At 36.8% G+C, this 19,304-nt stretch overlaps 1 protein-coding gene across 7 annotated transcripts in view; it reads left to right on the forward strand.

The window, feature by feature from the left end:
* Positions 1-19,304, forward strand: part of SUPT3H (SPT3 homolog, SAGA and STAGA complex component) — a 413,877-nt gene that overhangs the window by 206,200 nt on the left and 188,373 nt on the right. For all 7 annotated transcript variants that reach the window (XM_055571284.1, XM_055571285.1, XM_055571286.1 and 4 more), the window contains one exon: positions 596-680. In XM_055571284.1, the coding sequence (XP_055427259.1) occupies positions 596-680 (85 nt within the window). The remainder of the gene's footprint in view (positions 1-595; positions 681-19,304) is intronic.

The following is a 19,304-nucleotide window of genomic DNA, read 5'->3' on the forward strand; positions in this document are numbered from 1 at the left end:
GTCCACTTGAGAAGCCCTTATGTTAACAATAGCGCGTTCCATTTAACCGCGATATCTTCCCGTATACTTTGAATCATCTCTAGATTACTTATAATACCTAATACAAAGTAGATGTCATGTAAATAAATGTGAATACAGTGTAAATGATATGCGAATAGTTGCCAATACATGGCAAAATCAAGCTTTGCTATTTGGAACTTTCTGGAATTGTTTCTTTAAATTCAAGTATTTTTGATTCATGTTTAGTTGAGGATGCAGAACATGAAGATATGAAGGGCCAACTGTGTTGGTTATTTGAGTATGGTAACATGATTTTCTGGTTACCAATATAATGAATTGGTTGTTAAAATTTTACATTTTGAAATAGTAAACGCCCTCAAAGATGCCCACACGAATCAAGAAATAACATTGATGACACTGTTCTTTTCTCTGGAAGTTTCAGCTTATGTAAGAAAGTTGCAGTTCTTTGTCATAGAAAATTATATGCCTACTCTGTCATTTGAGAGACCAATTTGTACTTTATTAAGCAGAGTATTATAATTGATATTTTTCAGTTTTACAGTTCTTAATGTTGGCATATTGATTTTCTTTGCAGGTTTTCTTTAGGTGATGCTCGGAGGCCTCTTCATGAAACAGCAGTTTTGGTAGAAGATGTAGTGCACACACAGTTAATTAATCTGGTAAGAGCATGTAATCTTACTTGGTAGTTCTGCTCTGTGTTCTGCTTATACTGGCATTGCAACCCAACATTTTTTTAAATATCTTTTTTAAAAAAACATTTCAAATTCTTCCTTGTCATCTCTATTGAGATATAATTTTCATGTAGCAGAATTTCACCAATGCATGATTCAGTGAGTTTTGTCAGCTGAGTATTGTCATGTGACTAGCAGTGCAGGCATTACATAGAAATATTTCCATCATCCAGAAACATTTCTTTGTACCCCTGTGTCATCAGTCTTTTCTCCCACTCCTGATAACACTGGTCTGTTTTTAATCATTATATCAGTGTAGTTTTTTAAGAACTTAAAAATGATCTTTTTCTCTGTATTTGAGATGTATGAAGAATTGTACAAACAGTACAGGTAATTCTCAGGTAGCATTCAGTTTCCTCTGTTAACAACTTGCATAACTGTACTACAGTTATCAAAACCAGGAGTAACACTGGTATCATACTGTAATAAAATTACCAGCCTTATTTGAGTTTCATCAGTTTTCCCATTAATGGCCCTTTTCTGTTCCAGGATCCAGTCCAGGGTAACTCACTGCAGTGATCTGTTGGGTCTTTGTGGTCTTCTGTCTGTGGTCGGTCTTTTCTTAGAGTATTTCATGACATACTTATTTTTGAAAATTGCAAAACAGTTATTTTGTAGAATGCTCTTCTTTATCAATTGTTCTGATACTTTCTTATGGTAGAATGTGACTGCGCCTTTTTGGTGGTAATACCACAGAAATGATGGACTTCTCTGTGTATCATGTCAATGGATTCATGTTGTTGATGTTTTTTTACAATTTTAACCTTGATAACTTGGATAAGGTGTTATGTGCTGAGTTTTTCCGCTATGATGAGGTTACTTTTTTTTTTCCTTTTTTTGTTAATAAGTGTCTTGTGGGAGATATTTTGTGACTATGCAAATACTCTTTCTCTGAAAACAATTGCTTATTTAACATTCATCAGTGGGTATATGCTTTTCTTTTCCTTCTTTCCTTTTATCTTTTTAAGTTGCAATTGTTCTGAAAGGAATAGCTATCCTTTATCACCATTACTTAATAAATGTTTAATGTACATATGTATGGACTAATATATATTTAAGTTTTACTCTTATAATCATTATGTAATATTTTAATTTATTTTTATTGCTCAGTTCATTCCAGCATTGGCCAATAGAATTGATTTAACGTCCTCTCCTCATTTTCCTATCAAATCTTTGGTCCCGTATCTCATAAATGTTATGTATGTCAGTCCTTTGCTTGGGGCATATGCTACAGGTATATTCTTCTGCTGTGCAGTTTTCTTTTGACTTTGTTTTTATGACAAAAAACATAAAACATGTTTTTCGGGGGCATAAAGTATTTTATTTTAATGTAGTCAAATGCATCAATCTTTTATTTCCTTTGTATTTTGAATTATAGTTAGTAACATCTTTCTTATGCTGAGTTTAAAGAGAAATTCATCCATACTGTCTTCTAGTACCTGTGTGGTTTCATTTTTAACATTTAGTTTCCTAACCATCATTTATTAGAAAGTACCTACTTTCATGATTTGAAATGCCTCTGTCTAGAACTGGACATAGAACAGACTGGTTCCAAATAGGAAAAGGAGTATGTCAAGGCTGTATATTGTCACCCTGCTTATTTAACTTATATGCAGAGTACATCATGAGAAACACTGGACTGGAAGAAACACAAGCTGGAATCAAGATTGCCGGGAGAAATATCAGTAACCTCAGATATGCAGATGACACCACCGTTATGGCAGAAAGTGAAGAGGAACTCAAAAGCCTCTTGATGAAAGTGAAAGTGGAGAGTGAAAAAGTTGGCTTAAAGCTCAACATTCAGAAAACGAAGATCATGTCGTCTGGTCCCATCACTTCGTGGCAAATAGATGGGGAAACGCGGCTGACTTTATTTTTCTGGGCTCCAAAATCACTTCAGATGGTGACTGCAGCCATGAGATTAAAAGACGCTTACTCCTTGGAAGGAAAGTTATGACCATCCTAGATAGCATATTCAAAAGCAGAGACATTACTTTGCCAACAAAGGTCCGTCTAGTCAAGGCTATGGTTTTTCCTGTGGTCATGCATGGATGTGAGAGTTGGACTGTGAAGAAGGCTGAGCACCGAAGAATTGATGCTTTTGAACTGTGGTGTTGGAGAAGACTCTTGAGAGTCCCTTGGACTGCAAGGAGATCCAACCAGTCCATTCTGAAGGAGATCAGCCCTGGGATTTCTTTGGAAGGAATGATGCTAAAGCTGAAACTCCAGTACTTCGGCCACCTCATGCAAAGAGTTGACTCATTGGAAAAGACTCTGATGCTGGGAGGGATTGGGGGCAGGAGGAGAAGGGGATGACAGAGGATGAGATGGCTGGATGGCATCACTGACTCGATGGAAGTGAGTCTCAGTGAACTCCGGGAGTTGGTGATGGACAGGGAGGCCTGGTGTGCTGCGATTCATGGGGTCACAAAGAGTCGGACACGACTGAGCGACTGAACTGAACTGAACTGTCTTTATTAGATTAGCATGTATATTGGGGTCTATTTCTGATTTCATGTTCTGTGTGTTGAAGTGTTAGTTGCTCAGTCATGCCCAACTCTTTGCGACCCCATGGACTGCAGCCCACCCGGCACCTCTGTCTACGGGATTCTCCAGGCAAGAATACTGGAGTGGGTTGCTATTTCCTTTTCCAGGGGATCTTCCCTGCCTAGCAGTCGAACCCAGATCTCCTGCACTGCAGGCAGATTCTTTACCAACTGAGGTATACCAGTGGTTTATTTGTCTGTACATGTGCTAATATAACATTTTTAATTGTAGAAGTTTTGTGGTATATCTTAAAGATTCTCATGACTAGACACCCCTTTTAATGTTACCTCAGTATGTTCCTGATTATTCTTATATGTTTATTTTTCCATATGAACTTTAGTTTTAAAATTTCTAGCTCTGTAAAATAGCTTGTTGGTATTTTTATAGAGATTGTGTGAACTTTTAAATCAAGTTAAGGAGAACTGTATCTTAATGTTGAATCATTCTAAGGAAAGGGAATGTCTACATTTTGCCAAGATTATTTTTGTGTCTTTCATGAGTGTTTTTTTGTTTTGTTTTTTTTTAAATTTTATTTTATTTTTAAACTTTACATAACTGTATTAGATTTGCCAAATATCAAAATGAATCCGCCACAGGTTTACATGTGTTCCCCATCCTGAACCCTCCTCCCTCCTCCCTCCCCATTCCATCCCTCTGGGTCGTCCCAGTGTACCAGCCCCAAGCATCCAGTATCGTGCATTGAACCTGGCGGCAACTCATTTCATACATGATATTTTACATGTTTCAATGCCATTCTCCCAAATCTTCCCACCCTCTCCCTCTCCCACAGAGTCCATAAGACTGTTCTATACATCAGTGTCTCTTTTGCTGTCTCGTACACAGGGTTATTGTTACCATCTTTCTAAATTCCATATATATGCGTTAGTATACTGTATTGGTGTTTTTCTTTCTGGCTTACTTCACTCTGTATAATAGGCTCCAGTTTCATCCACCTCATTAGAACTGATTCAAATGTATTCTTTTTAATGGCTGAATAATACTCCATTGTGTATATGTACCACAGCTTTCTTATCCATTCATCTGCTGATGGACATCTAGGTTGCTTCCATGTCCTGGCTATTATAAACAGTGCTGCGATGAACATTGGGGTACTCGTGTCTCTTTCCCTTCTGGTTTTCTCAGTGTGTATGCCCAGCAGTGGGATTGCTGGATCATAAGGCATGTCTATTTCCAGTTTTTTAAGGAATCATGAGTGTTTTGATAGTTTTCTTCTATAGGCTTCATGTATTTCTTATTAGATATATTCCTAAGTATTTAATCTTCTTATTTGCTATTGGAAATAGGCTTTATCTATAATTAGATAATGGCTGAAAGCATCTGAAATTTACTGAAATACATAAATCTGTAGTCTCAAGGAGCTGAGCAAACTCCAAAAAAGGATAAGCCCACAGATTGTATGTTCAAACTGCTGACTATGAGAGAAATAATATAAATCTTAAAAGCACCCAGATTTATTACTATAGGGGAACAATGATTTGAAGGACCACAGAATTTTTATGAAAATACAGACTAGGAGGAAATAGCACAACAGATTTAAAGTACTGGGTTCCCTTTTCTCCACATCCTCACCAGCACTTGTTATTTCATATCTTTTTCATAATAGCCCTACCCAGGTATTGACATAAAACAGACACAGATCAATGGAACAGAATTAGACCCCTGAAATATTCTACATGTACATAGTCAATTAATGTACAAGAAAAGTAAACAAAATTGGAGTTTTTGTTTGTTTTCTTTGGGGCTTCTCTGGTGGCTCAGTGGTAAAGAATCTGCCTGCAGTACAGGAGACATGCAGCAGCCTCGAGTTTGATCCCTGGGTCAGGAAGATCCCCTGGAGAAGGAAATGACAACCCACTCCAGTATTCTTGCCTGGAAAATCCCATGGACAGAGGAGCCTGGCGGGCTATAGTCCATGGAGTTGCAAGAGTTGGGCACAACTTAGTGATGAAAACAAACTAACAAAAAGCCAAATTTGGAGAGCTGCATGCAAAAGAATGAAATTGGATACTCTTACACTACACATAAAAGTTAACTCAAAATGGATTAAAGAATCAATGGAAGACCTGAAACCATGAAATGCCTAGAAGAAAACAGACCAAAACCTTGACATAGGTCTTGGTGATGATCTTTTTAATCTGACAACAAAAGCAAAAATCAAGGCAAGTGGGACTACATCAAACTAAAAAGCTTGTGCACAGGAAAGGAAACTCTCAATAAAATGAAAAGATAACCTACTAAATGGGAGGAAATGTTTGCATATCATATATCTAATAAGGGACTAATATTCAAAAAATATAAAGAACTTATGCAATTCAGTGGCAAAAAAAATAAATAAACAATCCAATTAATAAAATGGGAAGCAATCTAAATAGACATTTTTCCAAAGAAGACATCAAAATGGCCAACATGTACCTGAAAAGATGCTCACCATTATTAACCATCAGGGCAATGCAAATCTAAACCAATGACATATCACCTTATAGCTGTTAGAATGGCTGTTGTCAAAAAGACTGTAAACAACAAATGTTGATGAGGAGGTGGAGAAAAGGGAAGCCTTGTGCGTTGTTGGTGGGACTGTAAATTGGTGCAGCCACTATGGAAAACAGTATGGAGGTTACTCAGAAAATTTAAAACAGAAATACCATATCATCCAGCAATTCCAGTTCTGGGTATTTATCCAAGGAATGAAAACACTAACTCAAAAAGACATATGCACATCCAAGTTTATTTGTAGTAGCCAGGATATGGAAACAAGGTGTGTATTCATAGGTGGATGAATGTGTAAAGAAATTGTTTAGCTACACAATGGAATATTATTGAGCCACAAAAAATAATGAAATCTTGTCATTTGCAGTACTATTAATGGACCTCATGGTGGTTATGCTAAGTGAAATAAGGCAGACATAGAAAGACAAGTACCATAAGAGCTCTCTTCTAACTGGAATCTAAAATAAAAATAAATTAAGCTCATAGATACAGAGAAACAGATTGGTGGCTGACAGTGTCAGGGAGTGGAATGGAATGAACGGTTTTCGTTTTAGTTTAAATAAACTGATGTTTTTTATTTTAAAAATAAACTAATTTTTAAACATTATCATAACTGATAATGGTAGTATTCACACACATACAAGTTTGCACAACTCTAGTCTAGAGTTCTTCATGCTTTTGTATATACTCATCTCTATAAAAAACATACTTTAAATCTTTCATAGGAGTCAACATATATTTATTAAACCTAACTCAGGAAAGTAAGCATCAGGATAGAGGTAATAAGCTCTTGAGCTATAGAAAGATGTAGGGTAGAATCTTTACAAATTTCACTTGCAGTATATTAAGATACAAATTTAGTTGCCAACATTTTAAAATTAGATCACCTTTATACAAAAACTTAGGATTTCTGGCTTCTCTTGAAACATTAAAATTGGAATGTTTGACAATATAGGTATGAATCTTGAAATGGGAATCTGAGCTTAGGAGCCACTGCTACCTGAAGTCTTTTCACAGACTGCTTTTTAACCAGAAAAACCAGAAAATACTTAACCAGAAAAGTATTCAGCATTGATGGAGTTATACAGCATATTGTTGCCGTATTTCCCATCTCCAGTTTCAGTTTTTCAAAAGTAAAAACATACTTTTTAATTTTGGAAGAAAATGACCTTTTTTAAAGGAATTTTTTTTGAAAAACTGTGAGAACAGTATTATATACATCTCTGATGTTCATAGACAAAAATAATAAAGAAGTTTTTTATGTTATATGCTTTTTTTCTCCCATGACTTAGCACTGTTAAAGCAAGAGTGATCTATCAAAGTGCTTTGATAGTGTACTGTCAAAGGTAATACATAATATAGAAGAAACCAGAAGAAACTTGTTCTCCTTTCCTGAAGGCCCTTACTTAATGCCTTAATCTGAAACTTTCAGTTCAGTTCAGTTGCTTAGTCCTGTCTGACTCTTTGCGTCCCCATGGACTGCAGCACACCAGGCTTCCCTGTCCATCACCAACTCCTGGAGCCTACTCAAACTCATGTCCATTGAGTCAGTGATGCCATCCAACCATCTCATCCTCTGTCATCCCCTTTTCCTCCTGCCTTCAATCTTTCCAGCATCAGGGTCTTTTCCATTGAGTCGGTTCTGCAAATCAGGTGGCCAAAGTATTGGAGTTTCAGCTTCAGCATCAGTCGTTCTAGTGAATATTCAGGACTGATTTCCTTTAGGGATTGACTGGTTGGATCTCCTTGCAGTCCAAGGGAGTCTCAACACTACAGTTCAAAAGCATCAATTCTTTGGTGCTCAGTTTTCATTATAGTCCATCTGTCACATCCATACATGAGTACTGGAAAAATCATAGCTTTGACTAGATGGACCTTTGCTGGCAAAGTAATGTCTCTGCTTTTTGACATGCTGTCTAGATTGGTCATAACAACTTTTCTTCCAGCAAGCAAGCGTCTTTTAATTTCATGGCCGCAGTCATGGTCTGCAGTGATTTTGGAGCCCCCAAAAATAAAGTCTGTCACTGTTTCCATTGTTTCCCTATCTGTTTGCCATGAAGTGATGGGACCAGATGCCAAGATCTTAGTTTTCTGAATGTTGAGTTTTAAGCCAACTTTTGTACTCTCCTCTTTAATTTTCATCAAGAGGCTCTTTAGTTCTTCTTTGCTTTCTGCCATAAGGGTATTGTCACCTGCATATCTGAAGTCATTAATATTTCTCCCTGCAAACTTAATTCTAGTTTGTGCTTCATCCAGCCCGGCATTTCACATGATGTACTCTGCATATAAGCTTAATAAGCAGGGTAACAATATACACCCTTGACACACTCCTTTCCCAATTTGGAATCAGTCTGTTGTCCATGTCCAGTTCTAACTGTTACTTCTTGACCTGCATACAGATTTCTCAGGAGGCAAGTCAGATGGTTTGGTATTCCCATCTCTTTAAGAATTTTCCACAGTTTGTTGTGATCCACACAGTCAAAGGCTTTGGCACAGTCAATAAAGCAGATGTTTTTCTGGAACTCTCTTGCTTTTTTGATGATCCAGTGGATGTTGGCACTTTGATCTCTGGTTCCTCTGCCTTTCTAAATCCAGCTTGAACATCTGGAAGTTCACGGTTCACATACTGTTGAAGCCTAGGTTGAAGAATTTTGAGCATTACTTTGCTAGCATGTGAGATGAGTGCAATTGTGCGGTAGTTTGAACATTCTTTGGCATTGCCTTTCTTTGGGATTGAAATGAAAGCTGACCTTTTCCAGTCCTGTGGCCACTGCTGAGTTTTCCAGATTAGCTGGCATATTGAATGCAGCACTTTCACAGGTTCATCTTTTAGGATTTGAAATAGCTCAACTGGAATTCCATCACCTCCACCACTGCTGCTGCTGCTAAGTCGCTTCAGTCATGTCCCACTCTGTGTGACCCCATAGACAGCAGCCCACCAGGCTCCCCCGTCCCTGGGATTCTCCAGGCAAGAACACTGGAGTGGGTTGCCATTTCCTTCTCCAATGCATGAAAGTGAAAAGTGAAAGTGAAGTCGTGTCCGACTCTTAGCGACCCATGGACTACAGCCTACCAGGCTCCTCCGTCCATGGGTTTCTCCAGGCAAGAGTACTGGAGTGGGGTGCCATTGCCTTCTCTGATCACCTCCAATAGCTTTGTTTGTAGTGATGCTTCCACTTGACTTCGCATTCCAGGATTTCTGGCTCTAGGTGAGTGATCACACCATCATGGTTATCTGGGTTGTGAAGATCTTTTTTGTATAGTTCTTCTGTGTATTCTTGCCACTCTTCTTAATATCTTCTGGTTTTGTTAGGTCCATACCATTTATGTCCTTTATTGTGCTCATCTTTGCATGAAATGTTCCTTTGGTATCTCTGATTTTATTGAAGAGAACTCTAGTCTTTCCCATTCTGTTGTTTTCCTCTATTTCTTTGCATTGATCACTGAGGAAGGCTTTCTTATCTCTCCTTGCTATTCTTTGGATCTCTGCATTCAACTGGGTATATCTTTCCTTTTCTCTTTTGCCTTTAACTTCTCTTCTTTTCTCAGCTATTTGTAAGGCCTCATCAGACAACCGTTTTGCCTTTTTGCATCTTTTTCTTGGGGATGGTCTTGATCACTGCCTCCGTCACGAACCTCTGTCCATAGTTCTTCAGGCACTCTATCAAATCTAATCTGTTGAATCTATTTGTCACTTCCATGGTATAATTGTAAGGGATTTGATTTAGGTCATACCTGAAACTTAAAGGGGAAGAAAATCCAAAACATATAGTTTAAAATCTGTATAAAACTTCTGACTATATTCGAGAGCATGTTAGATTATTAAAGCCACAGGATTTTTCTCTATTAATTTTTATTGAAATAGAATGGCACAGTCGTAAAGAACCCGCCTCCCAATGCAGGAGATTCAAGAGGATGTGGGTTTGATCCCTGAGTCCGGAAGATCCCCTGGAATAGGAAATAGCAACCCCCTCCAGTATTCTTGTCTGGAAAATCACATTTACAGAGGAGCCTGGCAGGCTACAGCCCATGGATCTCAAAGAGTCAGACACGACTGATAACGTGCACGCGCACACACGGTTGCTTTACAGTGTTTCGTTAGTTTCTTGCTGTGCAGCAAAGTGAATCAGTCCTATGTATCCATACGTCCACTCTTTGTTAGATTTCCTCCTGGTTTAGGTCACCGCAGAGAGCAGAGCTCCCTGTGCTGTGCAGTAGTTTCTCAGTTATAGATTTTATACGTGTGTGCTTAGTCACTCAGTGGTGTTGGTAATTTTATTATTCCTATTACTAACTTTCTGTAAGTTAGTAATAGTAAATGGTTGCTATTATAATGGATATGATAAGGTAACAGGGCTGTTTAATATCAGGATTTAGATTAGAAATGAATTGAAAAATTTATTGAAATGTTCTTCTAGATTTTCCAGAAAGATGCAGACATTTTCATATCCTAATCTTCCATCTTCTCCCACCCCACAGGGTGAGCTACACTTCTGTTTGAAGTAGGTAGAGATTTATGCCAACTTGAAATTGTGCAACAGACTTGCTCTTATGATTGCTGTCAATAATAACATTTTTTCAAGTTCCCAAACTGTCATGATGTCTGATGACTACGTAGCTGCTTTCATTTTTTTTAATTCATTCAAAGTTAAATATCAGGCGACCATTTTCATTTTATGCACAAAGTATAACTATCTACCATTCCACTTCAAAATCACATTGTATTTCCACTATATAATCTACCAGGCAACTAGTAAGCTCTTCAGTCTGTTGTACTGTGTTCACATCAGAACCAGTTTCTCAGGGTTATTCTAAAGGTCTTTAGTTACGAAAACTCATAGCAAATTTGTGTGTGTCCAAAGTGATTGCTTACATCTCCCATCTGTATTAGCATTTACCGAGTAGTGCCTTCTCGACTCTACTTACTTGTAATGCTTTTTCACTGGACGCTTTATCTTCCTGGAAGATAAATGCAGGGCACTTGCTCAGTTCTCATCACCACTTCTGTGGGGCTGTCACTTATGTCACCTCAGCCATGGCTTATGAGTATGTTTTAAAATAGTAATAAGAGTTTCCTGTGCAGAACTTCAATTATTAGGGTTATCAAAATAGGACAAACTAATATAATTTGTGATTGCATAAAATAAAGGAAGTAGAGGTACCATGGGGACCTAATGAATCACAAAGTGGAAACAGTCTTCTCGCTGACTAAACATTCAGACTTTGTGCTAAGTCAGAGTGTGGAGCTGTAGCTCAGCACACTGGAACACCATCTGTGTTTACATGGATGGGACAGAAAAGTTCACAAATACCCTCTGGGAAAAAAATTCTTGGCTTATTTGTCTGTTTCTACTGTTGAGGAAATGAAGTACCACTTATTCAGCATAACCTCTCTGAAAGCACACCTCTTTTGTGGGACGCACATAACATGTGCACACATACACACGGAGTGGCTCCCAATACAGAACACAGTATGCCATGAAAAAGTGATTGACTTCCTCCTTTTTTTCTTTTTAAAGAATGTACTGTGGAAAATTTACTAATTGTTTTGAACAATACTTGTTTCTGATTGTTCTTAATGTTTTCTATTTAATGAATCATTTTCTCTCATGTATTACTACCTCATGCCTTCAGATATAGTATTATATTTCCTCTTTTTAAAAAAAGAACGTTTGTATTGACAGATATTTAATCTGCTACACAAAATGGGCATATTCTCAGTGGACTGCCTATTTAGCTATACTTTCCCATCAGTTCCCCCGGGTAGTTGCTGCAGCATAACCTAGAGGAGCACCAACAAGGAAAGAATTTCCAGTCCTTTCTCTGCTCTCAGCATATCTTCTTTCTCCTGCTATAGTATGTTCATTCTACTTGTTGTTGTTCAGTCGTTCGATTGTGTCCTACTCTTTGACACCGCATGGACTGCAGCACACCGGGCTTCCCTGGCCTTCATCTCCTGTAGCTTGCTCAGATTCAATCCATCGAGTCGGCGATGCCATCCAGCCATCTCATCCTCTGTTGTCCCCTTCTCCTCCTGCCCTCAATCTTTCCCAGCATCAAGGTCTTTTCCAATGAGTTGGCTCTTCTCATCAGGTCACTAAAGTATTGGAATTTCAGCTTCAGTCCTTTCAATAATAAATCATTCAGTAATAGTCAGTTCAATAATCAGGGTCAATTTCCTTTAGGATTGACTGGTTTCATTTCCTTCCTGTCCAAGAGACTCTCAAGAGTCTTTTCTGACACCTCAGTTTGAAAACATAGTCTTCAGCGCTCAGCCTTCTTTACTGTCCAGCTCTCACATCCATACATGACTACTGGAAAAACCATAACTATGAATATTTGGACATTTGTTGGCAAAGTGATGTCTCTGCTTTTTAATACGCTGTCTATATTTGTCATAGCTTTTCTTCCAAGGAGCAAGCATCTTTTAATGTCATGGCTGCAGTCGCCACCCATAGTGATTTTTGGAGCCCAAGAAAATAAAGTCTGTCACTGTTTCCGTTGTTTCCTCATCTGTTTGCCCTGAAGTGATGGGACCAGGTGCCATGATCTTAGTTTTTTGAATGTTGAGTTTTAAGCCAGGCTTTTCACTCTCCTCTTTCAGCTTCATCAAGAGGCTCTTTAGTTCCTCTTGGTTTTCTGCCATTAGGGTGGTGTCATCTGCATATCTGAGGTTGTTGCTATTCCTCCCCATAATCTTGATTCCAGCTTGTGATTCATCTGGCCCAGCATTTTGCATGGTGTACTCTGCATATAAGTTAAATAAGCAGGGTCACCATATACAGCCTTGACGTATTCATTCTACTACTAGAATATTATTCTGCTAATAGTCAGTTATTGAATTCAAGGTAAGAGAATCTCAGAGTATACACTGTTTACAGTTCCAGTAAGTTTAAAGCACCATTTCATATTACATGGTTTTCTTAGCCGAGTTATAAAACAGTACCTTGCCTCCTTTCCATGAGTGTCAAGGCTTTTCCTTTAGTGTTCTTCATTTATTTCCTGCTGGTCAGCTAGAATCCTATTATCTAACTCAGGCAAAGCTCTACTTGGCTACTTGGCTCCTGTGCCAAGTTTGGATTTCTGACCTGTGCTTAAAGTTTCAGTTCTGGCTGAAATTCCTATTAAATGCCTAGTGCATAGTTTCCAAGAATTTCAGATTTACCAAACACAGGCAGCTCCTTCATAAAATATCCTCTCTACAGATTGATTTGCATCACTGAATTAAAATAGGTACAGATTTGTGCCAACTAGAAATTGTGTGACTGACTTGATATTTTATGCTGTCAATACTATGCTTTTGATAGTATCCATTTTGAGTGCATTTCAAAAAAAAAAAACATGTTTTTTGATGACTGTATCGCTACTTTTAATTCCCTATTTACTCACAGTTAAATATTATAAAGGTCTTTTTGTTTTATACATAGAATATAATTATTAGCATTCTATTTAAAAGTCATACTAGATTTTTCACTATATAAATTTATCAGCCAACTTGTAAACCATGTAGTCTGTTGAAATTTGTTTCAATATATGAATTGGTTTTCAGAGTTATTCTGCTGCTGCTGCTGCTAAGTCACTTCAGTCATGTCTGACTCTGTGTGACCCCATAGATGGCAGCCCACCAGGCTCCGCCTTCCCTGGGATTCTCCAGGCAAGAACACTGGAGTTTGTTGCCATTTCCTTCTCCAGTGCATGAAAGTGAAAAGTGAAAGTGAAGTCACTCAGTCCTGTCCGACTCTTAGCGACCCCATGGACTGCAGTCCACCAGGCTCCTCCATCCATGGGATTTTCCAGGCAGGAGTACTGGAGTAGGGTGCCATTGCCTTCTCCACAGAGTTATTCTAATAATCTTTAATTATGTAAATTAGATAGGAATAAGCTTTGCCTGTATGAAGAGTGACTGACTAACCTCCCATCTAGATGAGCAGACAGTGAGCTCTCCTTCTGTATCTGTTTGTACTTGTAATGCCTTTTACGTTGGCAAATATCTCCCAGCTGCTCTATTCTCATCCATCAGATTTTGTGTTCTCTTCTGTATCTGAACCAAGAAATTGTTTTCAGACTCCTATCCTCTAGTATCTTTCCCAAGGTCTTTGAAAGTCTTTTATTTATTTGTAACCCTAGATCTTTTAATGGAGTTGCTGTTTCTCTTGATAAATGGAAAATTACCCAGAGAAAAAGGAAATAAAAATTAGTTAACATCTACTGTGTGCCAACCAATGCCCTAAAATTTTTTTTATGTATTATTTTGTTGTAGATATATAGTCCATTTTTCAGGGTTAAATAAAATCACATTATAATTTCTGTATAGCTTTTTAACTTAGTTTAACACAATTTAACTCTGCCTTATGTGTTATATAGATATAATTAGTATCTTTAATTCTATAATTCTATCTTTAATTAATTATATCTTAATAGATATAATTAGTACCTTTATTTCTCAGATCCCAGTATTATATATTAGTATACACTTAAAAATATATTATAGTTCATTTTTTAAAATGTTTTTATCCCTTCAGATACTCATATTTATCCTCATTTTTATTAGGGATATTATTTTACTGATTGTGATAGGGAGCAGTTTGCTTATGCTGATAGTTTCAAATGTTTCTAGTCATTTTTATGTCTCTTGATGAATTTATAAATCACATTCTCTTTCTTAAGAAAGCACTATCTTTAGATACTTCTCTAGAGTAAGTTGAAATTCTAAGTCACATAGATAATGTGAAACTCAAAAGATGTTAGTTATGTTTGAAGATTGATACAAAATTGATTTTAAATTTTTAAAAAGAATGGAAAGAGAAATAAGGTCTTCCAAATAAATGTTTCAATTAGAAAAGGCTTAAGAGAACATATTAAGAATGTTTTGAGACTAATTTTGAAAATAATGTTTTATTATCAATAAAATCTTACTGACTTTGCACTTCTATTCCAGCTAAAAATCTGACAGTAGGGAACAGAAGGGCAGTAAACTTCACTAAAATCACACTGAATCTTTAGTGGTTTTAATCTAAAAGTTTATAAATATTTCTTTTTTCCAGTAGAGTAGATGCAGCAGAAATGGTGAGGATCAAGGCAAGTAATTACTAAGACAGGTGCCGATAAGCAGCAGCAAGAGGTCGTGAAAGTGTCAGAGCTAAGAGAAAATGATTGCTTTAAAAAAAAAATTATAGGAATCTAATTGGTCTAAGAATACAGTTTATAAATTATGTTCCAGAAAGTATGTATTGAAATACCTAACGTCTCCTAATAAAGTTCATCGGTTGCAGAGACAACCACTCTTACATATAACAAGTGTGATGATTAATACTCAAAATGAAGGCTTGAAACAAGTAGAAAAAGTTGATGCATTCAGAATACTCTTTAGAAAGTAAAGATAGCATGTGATACACTTAGAAAGATGTCTCTCAATACTAAAAGTTTATTTTTTTTAATCTGGAAATTTAGTTATATATAATATAGCATAGATTTCTTAAAAGATCAAAAACCTTTTTCCCCCAAAACTTTGTATAAGAATTCCTTGATTTAGCAATTCCTTAATGAAATTTTTAAAATATATCTTCTTTTTAAAGTTTCAATCTGTGCACACATTGACAGAATGAAATCTCTTAAAATCAACATTTTACTTAATATTTACAGTAAACCTGGGGAGTTAAAAAATATCTTCATTTTGTAGGCATGGAAACTGAAGAACAGAAAGATTAAGCAACTTGACAAAAGTCACATAGGTTATGAAGTAGGAGATGTGAAATTCAAATGATTTCTTCTTCAGAGAGTTTGGGGAGGATGAAAAATTCTGATTCTTTTATGGATACTTAGTGGTTGAATTTACTGTGTATTTCTAAGGTCCCTTCTAATTTTGAGTATTCTGAGATTCTCTGCAGTGAAGAGTATTGTTTCCAGAATAGATTCATATTCTGCAGAAGGTTCGCAGAGAATAGTGAACAAAAAGAAATGGTTAGCAGAGAGGAGCCCCAAGATAAAAAAGCAGAGTCTTCTTTTCTTGTGGAAAATAAAACTTCAGTATCAAGTCTCCATTAAAGATATCCCGTATTTTAAATCTATAAAGAGAAAAAGTAACATTCTTCAATGTGAGAAAGGGTCATTATAATCAGTAAAAAATTCTCAGCACAATGAATAATTCATTTGATAGATCTCTGGACAAAGGTAATTAAATGTTAAGAAAGAAGAGATTAAAACATACTCAAAAAAATATTTAAAATGTGAACTTTTCTGGGAATTTACCATTTGCTGCTTGTTGATCATTGGCTTTAAGAAACTAAGTTCTAGATGTCGTCAGGAGTAGGATTCCAATTTTTAAATGTCAGATAAATTGCCCAGAACTCAAATTTAGCCATTGGTTTATATGAAATCTCCTTGATCAAGCTATGTGGACTTTTAGTTGGAATATAAATGTTTCTTAAATGTGTACTGGAGAAAGGAATGAAAAAGAAGGTTGGGACTAAATATTCAAGGTCATTAAATTTCAAACTGAGAAATTTTTATATAATTCTCTTGGTTGCTGGGTTGAAAATTTTTGCTGGTTGAAAATTTTAGAAAGCAGCAGTCAGGAAAGTGGATAGAATAACCAGGCTGTTTTATATAGGACAGTGAAGGACTCAAGATGCCACTTCCAGAAGGGTTTGTTTGGAGAGTGTTGAAATACTAATATTTAGGCAGGAATGTTACCACCTCTGAGTTGGATGGTTACAGGTTTCTGTACTATATTTGCTATCTGTAAACAGTAATCTATTTTGTCTATAAATTAAATCCCATATCTTTAAGAATAAATAAATTCAAAACAAAATATCAATCAAATCTGTTATGACAGATATCAGTGTTTATCTGAATAAAAAATTAATAGAAGTATGAGTTCTTAGTACATTCAGATGTACCAATTTGACATATTCTCACTTACTAATCACTGTTCTAAGTGTGACTCTCCTGGTTACTTTTGCAAAACCCACAAGAGTTTTTGAAATTTTATTTTATTTTTAAACTTTACATAACTGTATTAGATTTGCCAAATATCAAAATGAATCCGCCACAGGTATACATGTGTTCCCCATCCTGAACCCTCCTCCCTCCTCCCTCCCCATTCCATCCCTCTGGGTCGTCCCAGTGCACCAGCCCCAAGCATCCAGTATCGTGCATCAAACCTGGACTGGCAACTCATTTCATACATGATATTTACATGTTTCAATGCCATTCTCCCAAATCTTCCCACCCTCTCCCTCTCCCACAGAGTCCATAAGACTGTTCTATACATCAGTGTCTCTTTTGCTGTCTCGTACACAGGGTTATTGTTACCATCTTTCTAAATTCCATATATATGCGTTAGTATACTGTATTGGTGTTTTTCTTTCTGGCTTACTTCACTCTGTATAATAGGCTCCAGTTTCATCCACCTCATTAGAACTGATTCAAATGTATTCTTTTTAATGGCTGAATAATACTCCATTGTGTATATGTACCACAGCTTTCTTATCCATTCATCTGCTGATGGACATCTAGGTTGCTTCCATGTCCTGGCTATTATAAACAGTGCTGCGATGAACATTGGGGTACTCGTGTCTCTTTCCCTTCTGGTTTTCTCAGTGTGTATGCCCAGCAGTGGGATTGCTGGATCATAAGGCATGTCTATTTCCAGTTTTTTAAGGAATCTCCACACTGTTCTCCATAGTGGCTGCACTAGTTTGCATTCCCACCAACAGTGTAAGAGGGTTCCCTTTTCTCCACACCCTCTCCAGCATTTATTACTTGTAGACTTTTGGATTGCAGCCATTCTGACTGGTGTGAAATGGTACCTCATAGTGGTTTTGATTTGCATTTCTCTGATAATGAGTGATGTTGAGCATCTTTTCATGTGTTTGTTAGCCATCTTTATGTCTTCTTTGGAGAAATGTCTATTTAGTTCTTTGGCCCATTTTTTGATTTTGAACCTTCAGTTGGGAAATACTGGTAGAGTGGAAGGCTTTTGGAGACATAGCCCTGGGTTTGAATTTTGGCTTCATAACTTGCTAGTTGTGCAACCTTGAGCATTATTAGTCTTTCTGAAACTTGGTTTACTTATCTGTAGGAATGTACCTATTTGATAGGCATTATATAAGATGATATATATAAATGATTTAGCTCTTGATACTGTTGATGAAAACATGATTTCATTAATGCCAGCCATAAATTTAGTCATAAATCTATACAAGTGGAATAACACAGTGTTGAAGGCAGAGACACTAAAGAGCCAAAAGAGAGCTTGTGTGTATTTCTGGGGCCACTTTCCTGACTTTGAATATCACACTACATACAGTTCTATCTTGATTTCTCCTACCTCTCACTTCTGGTATGCTTAGATATCTTAAAATTCTTAGGTTTTTGATAATTTGTTATATGTGGATTTCCTTGTTCCTTCCTTGTCTATTCCCATCTAACATTATGTCCCTGAGAAGAAATTGTTAGATACAAAGTGGTCTAAATTGCCTTTGTTTGAATCCTGGGGCATAGAAGACTTCCATAAACTTCATGCTTTCTTATCTTATGACTGCAATTCGAAATTGTAACTTAACTAGAAGTAAAAACAGAAGCATGATGTTGACTGAAAGCATTTATTTTTCTCCATCAAATCCTTGAATGCTCTCCTAAATGATTTTTCAAGTCCCAGCATTTTGTATTTTATTGTGACTACTATGTTCAGTTTTTTCCCTTTCTCACAAATGAATAACTTGCAGAATATTGTATGAAAAAGTTACCCAACATGCCTGAAAAACACATGGAAAGATTTACGAAGTAGGTTGTACCATGGAGCTGGAGAGAGAGTACAGAGAAATGCATAAATGGGTCAGTGAGAGAGGGTTCAGAGGACAGAAACAAAAGTCCAAGGCCCCAAAATGAGCACTGTGCTAATTTATTATATAATTATTATTGGGCCAGAATCAGTTATTTACTATGAATATACCTTTTAAAATATGAGGCACTATATTTATTATTGTTGCTAATAATGATCTTTCAAAACCTGTTTTGAACGTCTTTACTCTGAAGATAAAGCTTTTTACCAAATATAAAGCTTTTTATCTGAAATATTGTTAGAGTTAATAGATGCAATTTTTATTATCAGTATTAGCATTCATGGGCTTCCTGGGTACCACAGTGGTAAAGAATCTACCTGCTAATGAAGGAGATGTGGGTTCAATCCCTGGGTAGGGAAGATCCTCTGGAGAAGGAAATGGCAACCCTCTCCAGCATTCTTGCCAGGAAGAACCCATGCACAGAGGAGCCGGACAAGCTACAGTCCATAGGGTCTCAAAAGAGGAGGGCACGACTGTGCGACTAAACAGTAGCAACAAATTCGCCTTCAGAGTTAAGTTATAACCTCCAGGTGCCAAGATTAGGGGAGAGTCAGACATCCTTCCCGTGTTCTATTTTCTGTGAATCAACCCTTATGCGTTTTACCTTCTAACACCTTGGCATTTATGTAGGAGGTTTCAGAGAAAAAGTTGA

Source organism: Bubalus kerabau, chromosome 3 (genome assembly GCF_029407905.1).
Source record: "Bubalus kerabau isolate K-KA32 ecotype Philippines breed swamp buffalo chromosome 3, PCC_UOA_SB_1v2, whole genome shotgun sequence".
NCBI classification, from domain to species: Eukaryota; Metazoa; Chordata; class Mammalia; order Artiodactyla; family Bovidae; genus Bubalus; species Bubalus kerabau.